This window comes from Dasypus novemcinctus, chromosome 7, assembly GCF_030445035.2.
Source record: "Dasypus novemcinctus isolate mDasNov1 chromosome 7, mDasNov1.1.hap2, whole genome shotgun sequence".
Taxonomy (NCBI): domain Eukaryota; kingdom Metazoa; phylum Chordata; class Mammalia; order Cingulata; family Dasypodidae; genus Dasypus; species Dasypus novemcinctus.
This window is the reverse complement of record NC_080679.1, coordinates 25,559,029-25,581,412: the sequence shown is the minus strand read 5'-3', so window position 1 is coordinate 25,581,412 and position 22,384 is coordinate 25,559,029. Positions and strand designations below refer to the sequence as shown.

The window sequence follows — 22,384 nt, the reverse complement described above, 5'->3', positions numbered from 1 at the left end:
GAGTGTGCAAGGGGTTGCTTGTCTCTATGGCTGACACTTGTAAAGTCAGCACATTGCCTAAACGTCCCGGGGCCTCAGCTTCTCACTGTGAATCCTGGGGCCATAATAAGGTGCTTTACAATCCCTTATTCCTCTCCTAACTTGGTCCCCTTTCTTCAATCTTGGTACCTGTTTCAGCCACCTATCCATTCATTCCTGTAAGGAGCTCGCCACTTTCCTTTCTCAGGTGGGTTTCTTTCCAGTCTTGAGCTCCTCTACTCTCAAATCGTACATAGCACAAGTTTGCTTCATCTTTACACACACATTTATAAATACATGTATGTCCTGACACTGGAGGTGCTAAATAAATGCTTGCAGAAGGATTGAATTAACATAAAGGAAGAACAAATTGTTTTATGCATTCATGGACACATTCTTTAATATTTAGTGAGTGCTTACTCTATGCAGGGGTACTAACCTATCCCCACTACACTCTAAGCTCCTTCCTCTCCTTTCTTTCTCCTCATCTTCCTTCTTTCCCATCCTGTTTCATTCTCCCTTTCCCTGTGCCACAGAGCTAGACTAAGTGCCTTACAAGGCAGGATGCAGAGACACAGGAGCAGACCGGTGGAAATGACCATCCTGGAAGGCAGCCAGATGAAATAAGGGCAAAGACAACCACTTTTCATGCAGAGAATAAAAAGGGGCGTGCTTAGCAGAGCAAAGCAACTCAGACACTCCTTATATTTCACTTTGAAAGCTACTGTGGGATTGGAGTCAGTGCTGGCTGGCAAGGAGATGAAGGGCAGCCTGGCTCCTCCTCCTTGGCAATCCCTCCCCTTAACCCTTTTCTCCCTAACCCCACCTCTACTACTCTCTCGCACTGACCTCTGTCCTGTGCTTTTAAGAGTTGGATGGGCTGGACCAAGGAGCAAGCTCATATGTCTGTCTTCCCACTCAACTCCTTTCCTCTGGCTATAACTCTACCAACCACAGCAGCAAAATCTGCAGTCGGAGAGAGGGGAGGAAGCCGGTGCGTGCAAGAGGAGCAAAGCAGAAAAGGAGCCAGGCGAGGCGTCTTCATTCTGCAGTAAAGAGGATCAGAGCGCTCAAAAGGCAAAACTCAGATACACAGAACTGCTGTCCTGCCCACGGTAAGGGCCTGGGGTCTCTGGTCAGCCTCTGCTCCAAGCTTTGCCCTGCCTGAGCTCCCAATTCCACCCTGCAGATGCTTATCCACCCTGATTAAATTGTAACTTGGTCTCTCCTTACCTGCACGGCTCCTGTTCTCTTGAATTTATCCTTTTTGACTCATAGTTTTCCTCCTGGCTGTCAGTCACCCGTTGGAGGCCTCCAGTCCTTCAGAGGCCTCTTAGGTTTCCAGGGCCAGGAGTGCTGGCCCTAGCCACTCTTCAGTAAAGGAAGAGAAAGGATTGGAGTAGCTGAACTTTAACATAGGTTTATTAACAGATTGTTGAGCGTTACCCATTGAGGGCTGGTCAAGACAGAAACCCCTCATCATGACTTCCTTGAATGGAGCCAGGGTTTTAGTTCTGGACCTCATTTTCAGCCTGCTCAGGGGGCTAGAGCAGTTTCTTGGTGTCAGAGTGCTATGCCAGGCAAAGCACTTGCTTCTAGTACTGACTCTGCCATTAACTAGTTATGTGACTTTGGATCACACCTTTCTGATGTTTCCCAAACTTGTCTGTGTACCAGGGATACTTGTTAAAAACGCATATTCTAAGTTCCATCCTTGAAAATTATGATCCAGTAGATTTTGGGTGGGGCTCAGGAATATCTATAGTAAAATAATCACCAGGGCATGTTGGTTTAGCCAGGAACCTCTGGATTAGATGTGCTAGAAAAGAGCTTACAAGCTTTAATATTCTAAAGGCTATAACCTCCTGCCAAAGCCATTCTGTCCTCTTTATGTGAATCAGGTCAAGCATAATCCTGCTCAGAAGCTAGGGAGTAGACAAAATGATTCTCTTCCGTCCTGTCCTTCAGAGAGAACTGAGATACCCTGAATCGCTCTGTAATGCCATTGGCACCACTGGTGATAGGCCAAAGTCCATCTCCAGGGTGACATAAAGCTACCTGGAAGTTGAGGACCAAATCTTGCTCTGCAGCCCTGTATCACTTCCCATCTTCTGTGTCTCTGTTTGCCCATGTGCAGTATAGATACTATTATCTGTATCCTCAAGGATCTCCACATATGAGCCTAGGAGTTAATAGTTAAGACCCCAATCTTGCTTACTCTCAATCTTCTTTCATCCTTTGTTCCTTCCTGATGCTATGGCCCCCAAACCTCTTCTTCCCTTCTCTTCTCACTGCATCAGCTGTACCTGCATCAGCTTTGACCATCCTTCCCAACCTACCTTCAGACATCAGAGGAGACATCAAGATATAGAACACTTATGTTCCAACTAGCATTGTGTGGGCAGTTTGTTTAGCCCGTCTCCTAGGATTGAGAAATTGAGTTTGAGCAGAGGGGTATGCTACTAATGTTCAAGTCCAAATGTCCTTCCTCCTGGTCCAGGGTCTCAAAATCCTAAAAGGGATGAGAATCACAATTATTGGGTATTAGTGAAGAAAAAGGAGGGAAGTGACAGGAAGAGGTGAGAGGGAGAAAGGATAAGGAAGAGAGAATCATGAGAAAAGGAGAGCAAAAAGAGCCTGATAAATGAGTAAATAGAGCAGCAGAGAGAGGATTAGGAGAAAGAGGAGGGTATGCTGGGGGAAAAGGAACTTAGCGGCACGAGGTATGGTCTGAGGAATGGAAAGAAAATGGGAAGAAAGGAAATAACGGCTATTAAGTGGGCTATAGGGGGAATAGAATCACTCATTGTCTCTCACTGATTCCTAGCTCTGCTTCAACCCACTTTCTAGAGAAGCCCCTTTCTTTCTTCTTTTTTTTTTTAGAAGTCCCCTTCTAAGGGCAGGGATCTTGATAAGCTCTCTGAGCTGGTGGTACAGAAACCTTGGTTCTAGTCCCAGTTCTGCCAATGAATTCAGTAGGTGACTCAGGAAGCTCAGCTAATCTTCCTAGACCTCACTTCCCTTCTCCATAAAATGAAGTCCAGTTCTGACATTCTGTAGCTCCCTGAGTTGAAACTGGTTTGCTTATGGCCACATCTCACCTGAATACAGGTTTAAAAAGAGTGATTCAGCAATGGGAGCAGGATTGGAAGAGCGAGGTCAAACCCTGGAGTTGAAAGGCTTCAACAGAGGAAGAGCAAAATCATTTTCTAAGGCTGGTTTGAAAGGAGGTAGGCTCCAAAATAAAGGTGTCCAGACATTCAGGCTCTGTTCTCAGACTGCCCATTGCCCATGTTTCAGAACATCATTGTGAGGATTCAGGACTCAGGAATAAGGGAGAGGGATTCTGTCTTCTTCCCAGGCCCCAGGCATACCCCACCCCAGAGATGGGAGCTGAGATCCAGAGAGAAGATGAGGCAGAATGTTGGCAAGGGGAGTTAGATTTCAGCTCCAGATCAATCCTGCCTATAGCTGGAGGACCTAATTATTCACACTCTACCTCAGTATTCATGTCTTAGCTCTTGTTAGCCTGAGATTCCAAATTGTGTATTCTTACCCAGAAAAGTAGATGTGATTTTCCATCTCCCAGGAAGCACTTGGAATCCCTTCTTTCATCCTTTCATCCAAAAGTGTTTTCTGGTCTCACATGTTCAGATTCAGCCGGCAAAATAGTTTCATCCTGGAACTGTCACAAGGCTGTCCCTGACCTGATTACTGCCTTGAGCTCTTTCCCACTTAGGCCCAGGCTGCTTTCCAGCCTTCCCCTCTTACTCTGGGTACCTGCACATTGCTACCCCTTTAGAAAGCCTCCTCTAGGTCCTGTGATCAGGAACCTCCACATTCTTCCTAAAGGTTTAGTCACCCCTAGGTGACTTTATAGGCTCTTACTGAAGAGAGAGAGCACTAACATGCTGTATGATTTCAGGCAAGTCACTTTGCTTTTTGGACATCTGATTTTTGTTTTTGTTTATTACATTTTTAGACTACAGGGAGTCTGGCTGCCTATGTTTTAATAGAACATTAATTGAATGATCACTCTGTAGATTCTTTTAGTTTTTTAGACGTACACCACTGTCAAAAATTTAAAAGTATTAATTTTAAAACAACATATTTCCATTAGAGTGAAGGTCTTTCCTTTTACAAAACCATAGAGCATAATGTTTCATGAACTTTGTCAGTTTCAACATGATTTGGTCAAGAGTTGAGAGTATTTCTATTGGGATAGACCCAGAATCAAAGTGGCCACATATCAAATCTTCTCGTTCTGTTCAAGGACTTGTTAGCCACTATAAGATGACTTAACCAGGTCCTAAATTGGACAGTCTATATCATAAAGGAGGTATCCTTTTTCAGTGGGCAGAGAAAACTTGAAAAAGCAGTGCTGAGACTTTTTAAACTTATTTGGTCCATTAAAACTGTAAGAATATAGAATGGAAGTGGCTCAAGCAGTTAAGCACCTGCTTCCCACATGGGAGGTCCTGGGTTCAGCCCCCAGTGCTTCCTAAAAACAAAAAAACAAGCAAACAAATGAAAAAAAATCAACTCAGGGAGCTGATGTGGCTCAGTGGTTGAGGACTGGCTTCTCACATAGGAGGTCCTGAGCTCATTCCCCAGGCCTGGTACCATTAAAACAACAACAACAACAAACTATGAGAATAACAGCAAGGAAGAAGAAGAATATAAAATATGCTTTACAATGTAAAGGGCAAAAAAGATGACTCATTTAACCAAGTATAGCACTAAATGTTGTGGAAGAGACAAATATTCAGAAACTGGACTGTTTATACGGGAACACAGAGGGGGTTTCCAGAATAAGACCCTTGGGACGATTCCACCTAGGATGTGGACAGCTTCTAGGTTCTGCAAAGGAGCCTCCAGAAGATAGGAGCTCTTAATAATTATAGGGAATGAGAAGGAGCAAGGCGTCCTGGGAGGTTATCCAATGGACTGTGGGGTTTTGAGTAGGGAGAGGGTGTTTGGCAGAAAGTCCTCCTTTACCATCTCTGGAGAAGTCATGGAAAACAAACCCCGATGTGATCTGAGGCAGGTTTCTTAGGCTCTCTTAAGTCTCAAACTCAAATCAGAGGTAAAATTACCTACAGACTATGTAGGTGAAGTATCTGACACATAGTGGGCACTTCGAAAAGAAACTCAGGTTTCTTTCTCTTCCTCTGTTGAACTGTTATTCTAAGATTTGTCCAAGACCTTTTGCTTCTTTTTTTTTTTTTTAAGATTTTATTTATTTCTCTCCACCCCCTCATTGTTTGCACTTTCCTGTGTGCTGTGTCTTTAGGAGTTAGCAGGAACTGAACCCGGGACCTCCAATATAGGAAGGAGGCACCTAATCACTTGAGCCACCTCTGCTCCCTGCTTTGTTGTGTCTTTCATGTTTTTCTTCTTGTGTCTCTTGTTGCATCATCTTATTGTGTCAGCTTGTGGCACCTGCTAGTCACACCAGCTCACTGGGTTCTTTAGGAAGTACTGGGAACCGAACCATGGACCTCCATGTGGTAGGCCAGAGCTCAGTCACCTGAGCCACATCTGCTTCCCCCTTTGCTCCTTCTTGCTCATTTAGGTGACTCTGGTGCTGGCTGGTGGAGCAGTGGGTGATGGCGTACCTCCTGCAAGGACTCCGTGAGTAGCTCTAGGGTTCGGAAAGAGGGCTTGGGGAAATCAGCCCAGGGAAGGGAGGAGTTCCAGAGCAACTTCTGTGCCCTCGCCCTCCCTGCTGGCTCCTCAGGCCCTGCTCCTCCTGGCCAGGGCTGCCCGATGATCAGGACCTGCAGCTGATGCAGGAAGGCGCACTGATGCGCAAGGTGAGGTCCAAAAGCTGGAAGAAGCTGAGATACTTCCGACTTCAGGACGACGGCATGACAGTCTGGCATTCACGGCAGGCTGGTTGGAGAGCCAAGCCCAGCTGTGAGTGACGTGGCTCACGGGGGGTGGGTGTGGGGGGTGCGCATAGCCCAGCAGCCTGAGTGCAGGCAAGGGGCCAGGGTCCTTACAAGAGCGTGCCTTTTCATGAGAGACTCTTATAAATCGCATACTATTTACAGATATCTCCTGTTAATTCTGTTTCCCAAAAGAATCCTGACTAATACAGGTCCAATTAAAGTTTATAGATTAACTTGTTATTAAAAACTGAATCACCATCAAAGATAAGAAATAAAATATGACCAATGCCCTAGAAAACTTGCTACCTTTCAGTAGCTCTTCTCCTGGCTAAAGGAATCGCTTCCTTTCCCTCCTTCTCAAAGGTAGCACTTCCTTAATTTTAAAGTTTAAATTTGTGAATTATATATAGAAGTATATATATACCAAAAAAAAAAAGAGTGTGCCTTTGTACTGCCCCTACTTGTGTCTCTGTGTCTGAGCCTGTAAGATGGAGGTTATAAAAGTACTTGCCTCTTAAGGCTGCTATGAGGATTAAATGAATTTAGAAGAGCCCTGGCTCTTGGTAAGACTTAATAAATCATAGGCTATATTTGGTTATTATTGTTATTATAAGGCATGATCTCAGGCATCAAATTGCCTAGGTTGTGCCACTTTCTAGCTGGGTGACTTTGGATAAGTTACTTAACATTTCTAAAATTCAGTTTCCTCATCTGTAAAATGGGGTTTAAACAGTACTGCCTGGTTACAGGACTTAATGAGTTCATATATAAAGCACCTAGCAAGGGGTCTGAAACCTGAATATACTTAATACATGGTAGCCATTATGATTAATTTCTTTAATATCAGAAATGCATCATAACAATGTGCATACTATTGGCAAGCTTTAGAGATTTGATCATAGGACACATCTAAAAATATCTGCTTTAGAGACAAAATTGAGGTTCACAATCTACACAACTCCAAGTTGAGGTCAGGGGGTGGAAGATTTTCTTTGGTTCTCTCCTAGACATTCTGGACAGAGGAATGGGAGAAAGAACTGTACTTGAGCATATAATGCTTTGGTATAACTTCTTCAAGTGTGTCTCCCCTTGTCAGCCCCTCCAATCTTCCTGCAATCACCATGGGAACTGGACATGAAAGGGGACCATTGCTGACTTAAGATGAGGACACTGAGGGGTTAAGTTGTTTTGGTCTGTGTCACACTGCTAGCTGGTGGTTGGAAGCCAGGTCTTGCCACTCCCAGCACAGGCCCTTTGCCATGCTGCCTGGGAAAACAACAACGACTCCTGAATCCCAGGGGTCTGCATCTCCCTGCAGAGGCTGGGGTTCCTCCCCCCTATAGCTACATGGAGAAGAAGGGGGTGCTGGTCCTACCCTTAGCCCCTCCAGTCTGGTGGACACCCTTCCTCAATGACCCCACTTGCTTTTTCTCTGGCAGTCTCAATCTCTGATGTGGAGATGGTACGTGAGGGCCATGAGTCTGAAATGCTGCGCAGCCTGGCAGAGGAATTTCCCCTGGAGCAGGGCTTCACTGTTGTCTTCCACGGTCGCCGCTCCAACCTGGACCTGGTGGCCAACAGTGCCGAGGAGGCCCAGATCTGGATGCGGGGGCTCCAGCTGCTGGTGGACGCTGTCACCAGCATGGACCAACAAGAGCGACTGGACCAGTATCGGCAGGATGGAGTCATGGTGGAGGCTGGCAGGGGTGGAGGTGGGAGCCCGATGCTGCAAGGCTAGGGGCAGGTGGGAGGGGATACAAGGCTGGGGAGGCCCAAGGGACTAGACTAGATGGGTTGGCAAGGGGAGCTCAGGCTGATGTGAAGCTGAGGATCCTGAGGGATGGCAAGGGCATAGCCATATGACTGGTAGGGTACTTAGATTATTTGTAGGTGCTCAAAGGAAGGAGAAAGATTTCATTCCAGTTTAGAGCGCCCTGAGAATGCTTTAGGGAAGAAGCAGCATTTGAACTGGGCCTTGAAAATGAGTAGAATTTGAACACGAAGACCTGAAAGAGAGAAGGGCACTCAACCCAGAGGGAGCAGCATGAGCAAACGCCCAAAGACAGGAAAATGAAGAGCAGGAGGGAGAGTAGGGCATCAAGAGAGCAGGATGTTGCTGAGTCTGAGCAGAGCACAGGAGAGTCAGAGCTGTGCTGAGAAGGCTGGAATGGGGCCACATCATGGGGAGGGGGGGGCAGATAGCAACTTTTATGTTAAGAATTTGGACTTCTGTCAGCAGGCAGTAGGGACGTCCCTAAAGTTTCCTGAACCATGTGGTGACAAAAAAGATTGGTACTCTGGGGAGATTATCCTGGAACCTGCAAACTGTGTGCAGACTGAATTGACACAGGGGCAAAGATAGGGGAGAGATGTTGATGGATAAACATGACCACAATTCATCTGCATACACACACATACACACCCACACAGAGTGCTTTTTCCTTGACTCAGACCTGGATGGCTGAGTGACTGGTTCCAACGTGGAGACAAAAACCAGGATGGTCGGATGAATTTCCAAGAAGTCCAGCGGTTACTGCGTTTGATGAATGTGGAAATGAACCAAGAGCATGCCTTCCAGCTTTTTCAGGTGAGCCTGCCATGGAAGGATTTGCAGGAGCCAGCCAGGTCACAGGCTTACTTGGCCTTGTGTACTTTGACACTAATCGGCAACACTTACTTGTTGAATCCCTATTATGCACCCAGCACCGTGCCAGTCTCAATGGGAAACTGAGGGAAGCATAGGGCTTGGTTCTTGCCCTTCAGTCTTCTTGGAAAGACAAGTCACAATATTCACTTATGAAAGGTAAATAGCAATTTGTTATTATGTCAGACCTCAAGAACCTCTCTGTGCATGGCCAGAATCACAGGTGCCTAGTGCAATGGAAAACCCCACCTGAAATGTTAGTAAACAGCAAGTGAGATCTTTGCATTTGGGATATTCAACTCTATCTAGTTGGAAATTTACTCTAGTAGAAAATGGTATGACTGAAATGTTGCTTTTTACTTGCTGAAGTCTGTTCTTCTATGACCACTATCGGGAGTCCTGTGGGAGTTTTGTGAAAGAACGTTTAGATCAGTCAGTCCAGCAGTAAATTGCTCTTAAGCAAATCAAGGCCACAAAATTTCCAGGTAGTGGGTTAGGCCACTGTCCCCTAAACCCTCTCTTGTAGGCAGCAGACAAGTCCCAGTCTGGGGCTCTGGAGGGAGAAGAATTTGTAGAGTTTTATAAGGCATTGACTAAACGAGCTGAGGTGCAGGAACTGTTCGAAAACTTTTCGGCTGATGGGCAGAAGCTGACCCTGCTGGAATTTGTGGATTTCCTCCAAGAGGAACAGAAAGAGGGAGACCGAGCTTCTGATCTTGCTCTGGAACTCATCGACCGCTATGAGCCTTCAGAGAGTGGTAAGAGGGACGGGGATGGAAAGGCTCTAGGTATGGGAAAAATTAGAAAGGTCTAGAGACAAACAGCCTTCTGCCTGACCCAGAGCAGCAGGCTGAGTTCATCCCCACTCCCCAGTCCTGCCTGGTCATCTCACTCAGCCACTCCTGAGGACGGAGAGCCATCATTCCCTTCCCAGAGAGGACAGGCATCTCCTCTGTGATGCTAGATCTCTCGGGAAGAAGACAATTCCAGAGATTCCCTTTCCTCCACCACATTCATGGCTCCATTTAGGTGTCCTGGGTCTCAGCTCCCACGCCCAGTCACTCATTCATTCATTCACTAATTCTACTAATGCTTTTTTTTTTTTTTAAGATTTTTTATTTATTTCTCTCCCCTCCCCCCCCCCACCCCCCAGTTGTCTGCTCTCTGTGTCCATTTGCTGCGTGTTCTTTGTCCACTTCTGTTGTTGTCAGCAGCACGAAAATCTGTGTTTCTTTTTGTTGCGTCATCTTGCTGCATCAACTCTTCGTGTGGGTGGCGCCATTCCTGGGCAGGCTGCACTTTCTTTCGCGCTGGGCGGCTCTCCTTACGGGGTGCACTCCTTGCGCGTGGGGCTCCCCTATGCGGGGGACATCCCTGCATGGTAGGCACTCCTTGTGTGCATCAGCACTGCACATGGGCCAGCTCCACATGGGTCAAGGAGGTCGAGGGTTTGAACTGCAGACCTCCCATGTGGTAGACAGATGCCCTATCCATTGGGCCAAGTCCGCTTCCCTACTAATGCTTCTTAGTACCTATAATGTACCAGGGCTTATACTAGCACCCAAGAAACAGTACTGACTAGGTTAGACGAGGGCACCGCCCTCATGGGGCTTAAAGTCAAACAGAAAGCTGTGGGTTTCCATTGTTGATTCCACTCAGAGGAGAATGGGGGCTGTAAAGCAAACATTTCAAGAAAATTAAATAGAAGAGGAATGTCCAGAGTTAAGAAATATGATATTCTGTTCTTGGTGTAAGATCCAGTATACATCAGTTACATTTATTCTTCTTCCAATCTCCTAGGTGTTCCCTTCCCTTGTACTCAACAATCTGTTCTTTCATGAAGGAGCAGATGGCTGGTGGCAGAGGGTAATATTGAGCTAGAAGACCTGGACTCAAGTCTGTCCTCTGCTGCTTACTCTGCGTAGCCTTGTACTCTGAGTAACCTTGGGCAAGTCACTTAGCCTATATGAGACTCAATTTCCTCATTTGTAAACTAATTGGTGATCCAATAAAATGATGCACATGAAAAGTATCTGGCAATTGTGGACATCCCCTAGCAATTTGAGTTATTAACAAGAATAAAACTTCCTGCCCAACTTCCTACCATTCTCTGTTCTCTCCAGGCCTTGTCAAACCTGGCGCAAGAAAGTTGGGCATGAAAATCAAGTTGTTCCACCATCCATTAGTTTTGCTGCAGCAAGATTACCCTCAGTGAGACTGCACAGCCCAGTGGTATAGGGCAAGGCCCTGCCACCTGGCTGCTGGGTTCCAATCCCATCTCCTCCACCTACTAGTTATGTGGCCTGGGGCAAGTTACCTACCTCATTATGTGAGTGAAAGCATTGAGTGAGATGCTGCATGTAGGGTGCTTGGCATAGAGCAAGTGCTCAAGAACTGTTAGTCATCGTTGTCATTAGATCAAGCCCTTGCTGGGGTATGTGAGGGTTACTGGAGGAGGGAGATAGTTTTGCCCTCAAAGAAGATGTAGCCCAAGGGGACGTTGGGCAAATGCCTCTCAAAACACCGTGTGGGAGCACTGATAATAAGAAGACTCCCAGTTCATAGTTGGTCACCACTACACAGCCCAGAGGATAAAACACAGATACCTTGGCTGTGTCATAAGAGGTTTTTTATTTTGATTCTTTCTGGATCTCCGTTTCTCCATCTATAAGATTAACCCTTTGGACTAGATACTGTGCTGTCCAGTATTGTAGCTGTGAGCTCCATGTGTCTATTTAAAATAATTAAAACAAAGTACAAAATTTGGTTCCTTTGTCATGCAAGCCATGTTTCAAGTGCTCAGTAGCCATATGTGGCTAGAGACATCTTGGACAGTGCAGAGTAGAACATTGCCACCATTGTAGAAAGTTCTATTGGATGGCAGTGAAGTAAAATGACTTAATGATTTCCCCTTGTAGCTTTAAAAGTCTCTGAGGGTGGGAATGATTGAAATGACAGATACCATGGGTATCTGGAGACTGAGAGTGAAAGGCAGGACATAGAGAGATGCAGAAGTGGGGGTGGCGTCGAAGAAGGGCTATAGGTGTGCTGGGATGTTTCCACTCAGAGCTTCTCACTCAAGTGTTCCCCCACTCCACACCCTAGGCAAACGCCGGCACGTGCTGAGCATGGACGGCTTCCTCAGCTACCTCTGCTCAAAGGATGGAAACATCTTCAACCCAGCCTGCTGCCCCATCTACCAGGACATGACCCAACCCCTGAACCACTACTACATCAACTCTTCTCACAACACCTACCTTGTGGGGGATCAGCTTTGTGGCCAGAGCAGCGTCGAGGGATATATACGGTGCTGGGAGGGGAGGAGGGGTCCAGCTCATGAGGAGGACCATCTGTGGGAAACTGAGTGGGTAGGGGGAGAGTCAGTGGATAACAGGGATTGAGAAGGTGTTGTCGGGGGCTAGGAGATGAGGGTCCCTGGATATCTGAGCGATTTGGAAGAGATGTTGGAGACTGGAGGGAGAAGTGGAAATGAAACCCTAGGGGTGAACATAGATTCTCTGACTTTCACAAGCTACGAAACTCTCTTGGAACTCAAAGGGCCTGACAGATTTGTTTATTAAGGATAATAGAAGGCAGTAGAGCATAGGAGTTAAAAACATGGGTCTGCAGTCAGACTATCTCAGTTCAAATTCCTGCACCCTCACTTAGTACTCTGGGGCTATATATTTCACCTCTCTAGTCCTCATTTCCTCATCTATGAACTAGGGATGATAACAGTGCCTATTCTGTCTGGGTTGTTATGAGATAATCCATGTTTCAACACTCAATAAATAGTAGCTGCTTTTCTTGTGAATAATCATAATTAGATTGAGTAGTCAAGATATACTTGTAGAGCCAGCAACTGAAGTAGTAGCTTCAAAGGGCTGCAAAGATGAGTCACTTTCTTCCCCAAGAAGATTTTAATCTAGTTGAGAAAATAAAACTGAAATTCGCCAGGAATTTTAATAACTCAGGGGTATATAATCACAAATAGAACACCAGAAGGTATCATGACACAATGCATGATGGGTTGCTAAGGTAGGATTGTGATTGGGGTGAAGGTCAGTGTGAGCTGTAGCAGTAGCCCAGTGGACAGAGAAGGCTCTATGGGGATGTAACTTGAAGGGGTCTTGAGGGGTAAGTGCTGATGAGCTCTGTCCCCCAGAGTGGGGAGAGAGTCCCTAGGTGCAAGATCAGAACTTAACCCCTCCTGTACCTGGGGGGTTGGGTTCTTGCAGGGCCTTGAAGAGGGGGTGCCGCTGCGTGGAGGTGGATGTATGGGATGGACCTAGCGGGGAACCCATTGTTTATCACGGACACACCTTGACCTCCCGCATCCTGTTCAAAGATGTCGTGGCCACAGTAGCTCAGTACGCCTTTCAGGTAGGGGCCCAGGGCAGGAACGCTGGTGAGGCAAGAGGGTCTGAGGGAAGAGTGGCTGGCTCTGGGCTCAGAGAGCATGGAGGGGCTCAGGGGAGTTACGTGTATAAAAGTGATTTTAATTGTAAAGCATTGGGCAAATATTAAGGGATTATTATGAATAAGCATTGGATGTGTAACTAATAATTATTAGTCGTAGAGGCAATTGCTAGTAGTAACTATTACTTCTAACATCAAGGACCTGGGAGAGAGTGGATAAGGAAACAGACAGAGAAAGTGTTGGGTAGGGCTGGGGGCAGGGGGTGGGGGAGAACAGGAGTCTGGAGATGACAGCCGAAGAGCGTGACATGAACGCGTAATCAAGAGTGGCCTTCCCACTCTGCCTGAGCCTGAAAACTCAATGGCTCTGGAGAAACCTGAATCAGACCTGGTCCACGTATGAGGTTTAGGGTCCCAAGAATGACATTTAGATGAGGATAGTGTCCCCAGGGATGGTCCCCAGACCCAGCAAAACCTCCATAAGCCCTGTAATGGGGTTGGAGCAGCTGAGAAAGCAGAGTAACTAGCGGGGCCTGGGAAGCAGGTGTTTGAAGAAGTAGGAGGTTGCAGGCTTGTTCGAACTCTGGATCCAGCAACCCCTTCCCTCACCACCAGACGTCAGACTACCCAGTCATCTTGTCCCTGGAGAACCACTGCAGCTGGGAGCAGCAGGAGACCATGGCACATCATCTGACCGAGATCCTGGGCAATCAGCTGCTGAACACCACCTTGGATGGGCTGCTGCCCACTCAGCTACCCTCGCCTGAGGTAGAGACCCTGGTCCCCCAGCCCAGGCTCTACTGTGGTTTCCACACACCCCCACCTCCTGCCTCCATGCCCCTCTTACTCCCTTCTTCCTGTCCTCAGGTGGATCAGCTTACCCTTTACTATCCTTGGAAACAACTTTAATAATAATAATAACAAACAACGAATTGAATGTGGAAATCTGTTTATAGCTCTCTAAAGTTGAAATCAATGATTGGCTTTATATTTACTTTTTAAAGGAAATATATTAATTTTTCCTGATAGTTCACAGTTGTTGTAAACTATTTGAACAATATAAAGAAAGGGAAATCTCCCCTCCCCTCCATAATCCCAATGTCTTCCATAATAACAGCTAACAGCAGTATTTTAAAATGCTTGTATATACATATATCTATATATTCAGTTTGTAAAAACATGAACTGGATCATGTGCTTTATCCTTTTCCTGTATCATACATATAATATATATCATGGATTCTTTTTTCATGTATAGTATTTTTTCCTGTTTAATAGCTTTTCAGTGTTCCATGGTATATTATGTACCATAATTTATTTAAACAGTGCCTCCTCACTTGGTAGACATTTAGATTGTTATAATATTTCATTGTATGTGCAGACTTTGCCCTTTATTTTATTATTTCTTTGAGATAGATGCCTAGAAACAAAATTACTGGATTTAAGAGTTTGCAGGATGATGACAATTTTAGTTGCTATTGCCAAGTTACCCTCTAGAAAACATGAAATTATAAATTACACTCCAACCAGCAATATGAGGGAGTGACCACAAATAATTCCTGAAGTGAAGCAATTCATAATGGCAGAATATAAAAAAAAAAAAAGCCCGTGTTCTTCTTTTGAATTCTTTGTTAATATTACTTAGCCATTTTGTTAAGGTTTATAATTTTTATGTTAAAGATATTGCTTTGGAAAATCATTTTTCAGTCATTTTTCCTTTAGTCTTTTTTTTTTTTTTTTTTTTTTTTGAGGTACTGGGGCTGGGAACTGAACCCAGCACCTTGTATGTGGGAAACAGGTGCTCAACCACTGTGCCACATCTGCTCCCCTTCCTTTAGTCTTTTTTAAAAATTTCTCTCTCCTTCCCTCCTTGCCCCGGCCCCCTGCGGTGTTCTGTGTCTGCTCGCATTCCTGTCAGTAGCACTGGGAATCTGTGTCCTCCTTTGTTGTGTCATCTTGCTGTGTCAGCTCTCTGTGTGTGTGGCGCCACTCCTGGGCAGACTGTGCTTTTTTCACGGGAGGCGGCTCTCCGTAAGGGGGCACACTCCTTGTGCTAGGGGCTCCCCTACGTGGGGACATCGTGTGGCAGGGCACTCCTTGCGCACATCAGCACTGTGCCTGGGTCAGCTCACCACGTGGGTCAGGAAGCCCTGGGATTGAACACTGGGCCTCCCATATGGTAGGCAGATGCCCTATCAGTTGAGCCAAATCCACTTCCTCCTTTAGTCTTTATGACATTTTCCCACTTAGAGAAGTTTTTCTCTTTTATGTCTTCTGGGTTTTCGTATTAATTTTTCTGAAGACTTTCCCACTATAAAATTATTCAAAAAGATTCTGTTTCCTTCTAGTAATTTTATATTTATATTTACATGTAAATCTTTAATCTACAAGGAGATTCTTGCATGTCAAATGTGAGGTAGAACTCTAAATTAAATTTTTTCCATATGGAGAGTTGTTCCAGTTTGCTTAACAACAGAGGAATACTTACCATATGCATCAAGCAGTCACATTCTTCCAGGGGGATCTTCTGACATCTCGCTGCCTTCCTCTGCCTTTGAGGTGGCCCTGAGAAAGCAGTGGGACCTACAAGATCCCCAGGAGGAACCCAGAGCAGACAGGAAAATAGGCCCTTTTATTTTTATCCCCTAGGAACTTCTGAGGAAGATCCTGGTGAAGGGGAAGAAGTCAAGGACACTTGAGGAGGATCTGAAGGAAGAGGAGGAGGAGGAGGAAGAGGAGGAACCAGAGTCTGATTCTGAGCCTGAGCCTGAGCCTGAGCCTGAACCCCAGTTGAGCCCTCGGAGTATGGACAAAAAGAAGGAGAAGGTGTGCTAGGAATGGTCTTTGTCTCCTCTGGCATTTGGTCAGTTTGCACCACAAGCTGAGGGTCTGCATGTGGAAAGAAACTAGACCCAGGCAGGCTGGAGGGCCAGGGAGCAAAATGCTCCTTTCCCCTCAATGAAAGAGGCGTAAGAGTGTGTACATGGAATTACTCTATATTACATATTACTATAATATATATATACTATAATATATATATATACACATATAATATATATATATATTGCAGTGGTTTTCCAACTTTTTTGGGCCATGAGAGCCTCCCCCCCCCCAATGAAATTTATACAGCTCAGTATACAAACTAGATAAATGCAGAGCCATCCTAGTTAAAGCACTCAATTGGCCCTCTCCTGGGTCCCCCAGGTGGCTTCTGAGACATCTTTGCCCAACTTCTGAGTCTCCTTAAAGGCCAGTTTGAAAACTACTGATGTGTATGTGTGGGTAGATAGGTTTATATTGCCTGGGTGAGCAGGGGTTACTGGAGTGACTGCTTTGACCTCAACTGAAGTGGGCTTAGAGAAAGCTTCTTGGAAACGGCAAGGTCGAGAGGGTCCAGAAATAGCCAGAGGAGCAAGAGGGGAACAGAAGCTGTGAAGTGGGGAAGGTGAAGGCTCAGGGAAGGCTATGCAGAGTGGGCCACCTCCCCGTGGGGAAGGGAGCCCATTGGTGGGACCTCCAAGATCCTGATTTGAAATCTACATTTTTTCTCTTGGGCACTTGCTTGGTTTGAGTAACTGACTTCTAGCTTATTCTGCCGAGGGATGGAAATGGGAGTCCAAGAGACAAGGCCAAAGATATTACTTTGGGACCCTCATATCCTTATAGGATATGACTTCCATGACCATTTGAATAACAATTCATATACCAAAGATGATTGCAATTTTTTTTTTTTTAAGTTACCAGGGACCAGGAACTGAACCTAGAATCTCGTATGTGGGAAGCTGGTGCTCAACCATTGAGCCACATCAGCTTCCCTGAGTTGGTTTTTCATTTGTTTTTGTTTATTTCCAGGAGGCACTGGGAATGGAACTTGGGACCTCCCATGTGGGAGGTGGGTGCTCAACCACTTGAACCACATATGCTCCCTGAATTTGTTTTAAAAGAAGAAAAGGAGGATGACTCCTCTGTTTACAAATAACAATTAAAAACCTTTTACTCAGGAGCTAACAGAGCAAACTCTCCAGTTTCAGAGACTGAAACTGATCCCATCGGCATCTGCAGATTGCTTTTTCCCATATCCACTCCCAGGTTGTGATGTGCCCTTTTTTTTCTTTTTTCTTCCCTACTCGTTGTTGTCAGATTATGTCCCAGGTTTTTATTTCCATGCCTGGGTCCCTTCTCTTGCTCAGTCAGTTGAGGTAGGTGGGAGAATGCCAAGGGGAGGCAGTGGACAGACGCTTAGGGTGGGTAGAGAATTTGGATCTAATCTATTGCCTTCGTCCCTCCTGGATTGCTAAAGGCTCAATCCCACCTTCTTTTCTACTTTCTGCTTCTCCAGAAAACCAAGGCCACCTTGTGTCCATCCCTCTCTGCCCTGGTTGTCTACTTGAAAAATGTCCCGTTCCGCACCTTTACTCATTCGAGGGAGCACTACCGCTTTTATGAAATATCGTCCTTCTCTGAATCCAAGGCAAAAAGTCTCATCAAGGACACTGGTTAGGACCAAAAAGAGAGGGATTGGGATGGGTTGGGTCAAGCCCTGACTGGCAGGCAAGTGAGTCCCAGAAAAAGAGGACAGGAAGCTATGAAACTCCCCAGAGCAGGCAGGGGAAAGGGGTCATGACCAGTGGGCCTAAGACTCTCCTGGCAGAGATGATCTGGACAGAACAGTAGGAGGTGCCTTAAGGCTCAGAGGCTAGTCTCGGGAGATGCTGAGAAGTGGGTGGGTGGCATCCTTGGAACCAGAGTCTTCCCTACTTCTGCCTCCCTCCCTATGCTTTTTTTTTTTTTTTTTTTAAATTTTAAAACAGGCAATGAGTTTGTGCAACACAACACCTGGCAGCTAAGCCGTGTGTATCCGAGTGGCCTGAGGACAGACTCCTCTAACTACAACCCCCAGGATTTCTGGAATGCAGGCTGCCAGATGGGTGAGGAGGCAGCAGGGATGGGGTGGAGGGACTGGAGGAATATCAGGTGGAAATTAAGTTGCCTGGCAGGATGCTAGGCTGAGAAAGCTGCTATTATGGAGATCTTCCCAGCAGGCACTCTTCCACCCCATACCTGTGTTCTTTTCTTTTTTTTAAGATTTATTTTATTATTTATTTCTCCACCCACCCCCCTCCACACCGTTATCTGCTCTCTGTGTCCATTCACTGTGTGTTCTTCTGTGTCCGCTTGCATTCTTGGTGGCCAGGAACCTGTGTCTCTTTTTTGTTGCCTCATCTTGCTGCATCAGCTCTCCCTGTGTACGGCACCACTCCTGGGCAGGCTGAGCTTTTTTCTGTGCACGGCGGATCAATTTGGGGTGCACTCCTTGTGCGTGGGGCTCCCCTATGCAGGTGACACCCCTGTGTGGCACAGCATTCCTTGCATGCGGCAGCGCTATGCATGGGTCAGTTCACCACATGGTCAGGTGGCCCTGGGTTTGAACCCCAAACCTCCCATGTGGTAGGTGGATGCTCTATCAGTTGAGCCACGTCCGCTTCCCCGTGGTCTTAACTCCCTGCAAGGGAGCTAAGAGGATCCCAAGGTGAATCCTTCCCTTCTTTTCTCCTGGGGCCCTCAGTGGCTATGAATGTGCAGACTGCAGGGCTTGAGATGGACATCTGTGATGGGCTCTTCCGCCAAAATGGCAGCTGTGGCTACGTACTGAAGCCAGACTTCCTGCGTGATGCCCAGAGTTCCTTCCACCCCGAGAGGCCAATTGGTCCTTTCAAGGCCCAGACCCTTTTAATCCAGGTATGGTGGAAGAAATATTTGGGAAGAAACTGGGATAGGAGTGGGGGTGGTGGTGGCTAGGCCTTGCCAGAGCATAATGGGCGAGAAGTTCCTTGTGAGAGACAGGATATCGCGACTGTTAAGAATGTGGACTTTAGAGTCAGACCACCTAGGTTCAAAATCACTTACTAGCGGCATAAGGTTGGGTAAGTTACTTAACTTCTCTGTGCCTTAGTCTCCTCACATGGAAAATGTAGGTAGTACTTTCAAACCTTGCTAAATTTCTACTTGGATGTATTCTAAATTGCAGATAGAACCCTAGAAGAAAATATATTACTCATGAAGGATTAGCCTTGCAACCCCAAAAGCAATAGCACAAAGCCTTGTGTCCCCCTTCCTCCTAACCCCATCCTCAGGGTGTGAGAGCTGGGGTGGGGGCTGGGCTGAGCAGGAACTAGTGAGGCTCCAGAGCCCTGGTTGCAGGTGATCAGTGGTCAGCAACTTCCCAAAGTGGACAACAACAAAGAGGGGTCCATTGTGGATCCACTGGTGAAAGTGGAGATCTTTGGCATCCGCCCTGACACAGCCCGGCAGGAGACCAACTATGTGGAGAACAACGGTGAGAGACTGGGTGGTGCTGGGGCAGGAGATGGAGCATGACCATTGTTTGCCTTCCATCTTGCCATCCATTAAGTATAGTCCCTGTCAACAGTCCCCACCCTACCCTACCCCACCCCACCCCATGGGAGGCAGTGTGGAGCAGTAAATAAGAACTTTGGCATCTTTGAATCCTAGTCCCTCACTTACAAACTCTGGTGACCTGGGCAAATTGCTTAGCCACTCTGAGCCTCAGTTTCCTCATCTGTAAAATGTTAGTATTGCTATGAAGATTAAATGAGAGAACACAGGGAAAGCAACCCAGCCTCGTGCCAGGCCTAAAGAAGAGAGTTGGTAATATCTGTTCCTTCTCTCCCTCCTGCTGACCAACCTCAGGTTTTAATCCATACTGGGGGCAGACACTAAGCTTCCAGGTCTTGGTACCTGAACTTGTCCTGCTGCGTTTTGTGGTAAAGGATTATGACTGGAAATCCCGAAATGACTTTATTGGTCAGTACACCTTGCCTTGGACCTGCGTGCAACAAGGTGAGCCAGTCCTCTGACCCCTGGCCAGGACCCCAGCTCTGGCTGCCTTTCTGATGTTGTCTTCCCCTTTCTAGGTTACCGTCACATACACCTGCTCTCCAAGGATGGCACCAGCCTCCACCCAGCTTCCATCTTTGTGCACATCTGCATCCGGGAAGGGCTGGAGGGGGCCGAAGCCTGAGGAGGGCACTTCATGGGGAGGGAGGGTACACTGGCTTTCGACAGGGAGAAAAACCTGGAAGAATGCACCAGATAGGGCCAATGGAAGTGGTGAAAATCAGGCTATGGATTGTGCATTTCTAGTCTCAAAATTACCTCCCTCTTCTGAACAAGGAAATCTAGGGCCTGACTCTCTTCCCTTCCCTTGTTTTCACAAGTTTTTGGCCTCTTTCCCTTTCTGTACTCTACACAAGAATTCCCTCCTTTCTTTTGCCATAGCCTCAATCTCATACCCAGATCTAGGTATAATCTCTCTCATCAACTCTGGCTCAAACATGGATTGTAACTAGAAACCCAGGAAAGGGCCTGGGGCAGAGAAACCCAAAAAGGCTCTCCTTTCCCCCTAACTTCCTCAACGCCCAAAGCCAAGGGAAGGATGAATCAAAGCTCAAGGTTCCTTAGGATTTTACCACGACATTCAAGAATACGGTACATAGTCCTCAAAGTCCTTGCTGGACTGCTCCTCCCTAGCCCCAACTGTATAAACAGAGCTTCTCTCTCCAATCTTTCTTGGTTATGGTCTACCATTATTGGGAAAGGGGAGGTACAAAGGTTGGGGGACATTTCGGTAGACAGGGCAGGGAAAAGATAGAAAAGCAAGTTACCAGAGACATCCCTAGCCTCACTACATGTGCCACATAGGAAGGGCTCAGAAGTACAGCTTCTAAAGGGCAGTGCAAAAGGATAAGACAAAAGGTTATGTGGACCCAGCTCTCAAGAGTTTGCCTAGAATAGTCATGCTTTATGCCAGTTGTCCCAGAATAATTACTAATAAAAGTACCCTTTTCAATTTCCCCAGTGTCTCAGTTTAGATGATCAACTACACAGTCATTGTGAGTTCTCGATTGGAGATTCACTGCTCCGATCATTTGCCTTTTACACTATCCTGTGCTTTAATGCCTCACTGGAGCTGCTGAGCCAGTCTGAGAATTGATGCTAAATTAAAGCTGTTTCCTGGAGGAAGCTTATTGGTGGTAACCTTCCCTCAATAAGGACTGAGGGACTCAGAAGTAGGAAGGCAGGACCAGGGCCAGGACAGGCTTGAAGACAGAGAGCAGCAGACCTGGGCCTGTCTCAGAATCAGACACTGAATAAGATGAAAGGACACAAAGGAGAGGGAGGTCTTAGAGGGGACAGGTCTAATAGCAATGACAGTCAAGAAATGTTAAGACAGGGATTTTGCTAAGTGTAAAAGCTAATAATCATTCTCTGTTTAACATGCTTTATAGAGCACTGGACACAAAGCACATGCAGTAGATATAATTGTTTTGAGGCCACCCAGAGAAAACAGGGCTTGACATAGTAAGAAGGAAAGAGAAGAATGGAGTGGGTAAAACCAAGATCTTATAGCCAGAGACTCTGGTGGGGTGATGGTAAAGAAACTGTACTCACAGGTTAAAAATACACTTGTGCCTCAACAAGAAATCAATGTTGTGGTCCGTGTCTCTCTTTTATATAGCCATCAACATCAAAGTACTGTGGCCAGAGTCCCAGGAAGGTTCCAGTCTCCCTGACACCCCAAATACAGACCTTCCTTAGGCCCTGAGCTCCTCAGGCTAACTCTGGTTCCAGTCTGTACATCTCACATGACACCCTCTTCTTGTCTGGAAGGTGGGGTAGGCTCTCAGCCCTCAGGTCCGGTGGGGGAAGCAGCAGGAGCGGGAGGGCTGGGGTTCTCCAGCTGCACATCATGCAGGTGTACGGTGGGGGTGGTGGGGTCTTTGCCTACGCCCTGGTTTGGGTCGGCCTGGTCAGGGTGATGCCTGCGCACGTGCTTAACCACCTGGAATTTCTGCTTGGCCTTGTAGCTGCAGAGGCGGCAGAAGAAGGGATGGCGGTCGGTGTGAGTGAGGGCATGGTGGCGCAGGCCAGCAGCCCAGCGGAAAGCTCGGTGGCACACGTTGCACACGTAAGGTTTGGCCTCACTGTGCTTGCGGAGGTGGGTACGCAGGAGGAAGCGTGTCTTGAAGGCCTTGCCACACTGCTCGCACATAAAGGCCCGTGCTTCCCGGTGCCGTGTCTCCCGGTGCACTCGCAGTGCATCGGCCCGGTTGGTGCAGTACTCACACTCCGGACACTGGTATGGCTTCAGCCCTACAGGACAAGGCAAAGACAGGGGAATGTGGATTAAAGGTAGGGTCTCCTCAGATCACCACTGAATGGGGTGGAAAAGGGTCAGCAAACCATAAGGATCACTGTGATCCTGGGCTATAAAGAACACAAGCAGCAAGCTGACTAGTGACCTTATCTTTGGAATGTTCCAGTCCTCTCTGACACTTCGTTCCAGTCCTCTCTGACACTTCTACGTCCTTCTCTCAACACAGTACCTT

General features: G+C 46.8%; 2 protein-coding genes across 4 annotated transcripts in view; one reads left to right on the top strand and one right to left on the bottom strand.

Annotated features, from left to right (window-relative positions):
• Positions 1-975: 975 nt before the first annotated feature.
• PLCD4 (phospholipase C delta 4) lies at positions 976-21,483 on the top strand. Of its 2 annotated transcripts, none has more exons than XM_058300119.2 (16): positions 976-1,133; positions 5,594-5,652; positions 5,779-5,937; positions 7,352-7,580; positions 8,364-8,499; positions 9,083-9,314; positions 11,662-11,863; positions 12,795-12,939; positions 13,591-13,743; positions 15,624-15,800; positions 17,314-17,470; positions 17,786-17,902; positions 18,541-18,713; positions 19,176-19,311; positions 19,686-19,835; positions 19,910-21,483. In XM_058300119.2, exons 2-16 carry the CDS (start codon positions 5,628-5,630, stop codon positions 20,014-20,016), a joined length of 2,298 nt encoding a protein of 765 aa, XP_058156102.1. In that variant the 5' UTR covers positions 976-1,133; positions 5,594-5,627; the 3' UTR covers positions 20,017-21,483. The 2 variants fall into 2 exon arrangements, with proteins under 2 accessions (XP_058156102.1, XP_071072225.1); XM_071216124.1 differs by having other exon boundaries at positions 5,759-5,937.
• ZNF142 (zinc finger protein 142) overlaps positions 21,232-22,384 on the bottom strand; it is a 21,782-nt gene continuing 20,629 nt past the window's right edge. For both annotated transcript variants that reach the window (XM_004469571.5, XM_004469569.5), the window contains exon 9: positions 21,232-22,148. In XM_004469571.5, coding sequence (XP_004469628.1) covers positions 21,679-22,148 — 470 coding nt within the window. In that variant the 3' untranslated portion in view covers positions 21,232-21,678. The remainder of the gene's footprint in view (positions 22,149-22,384) is intronic.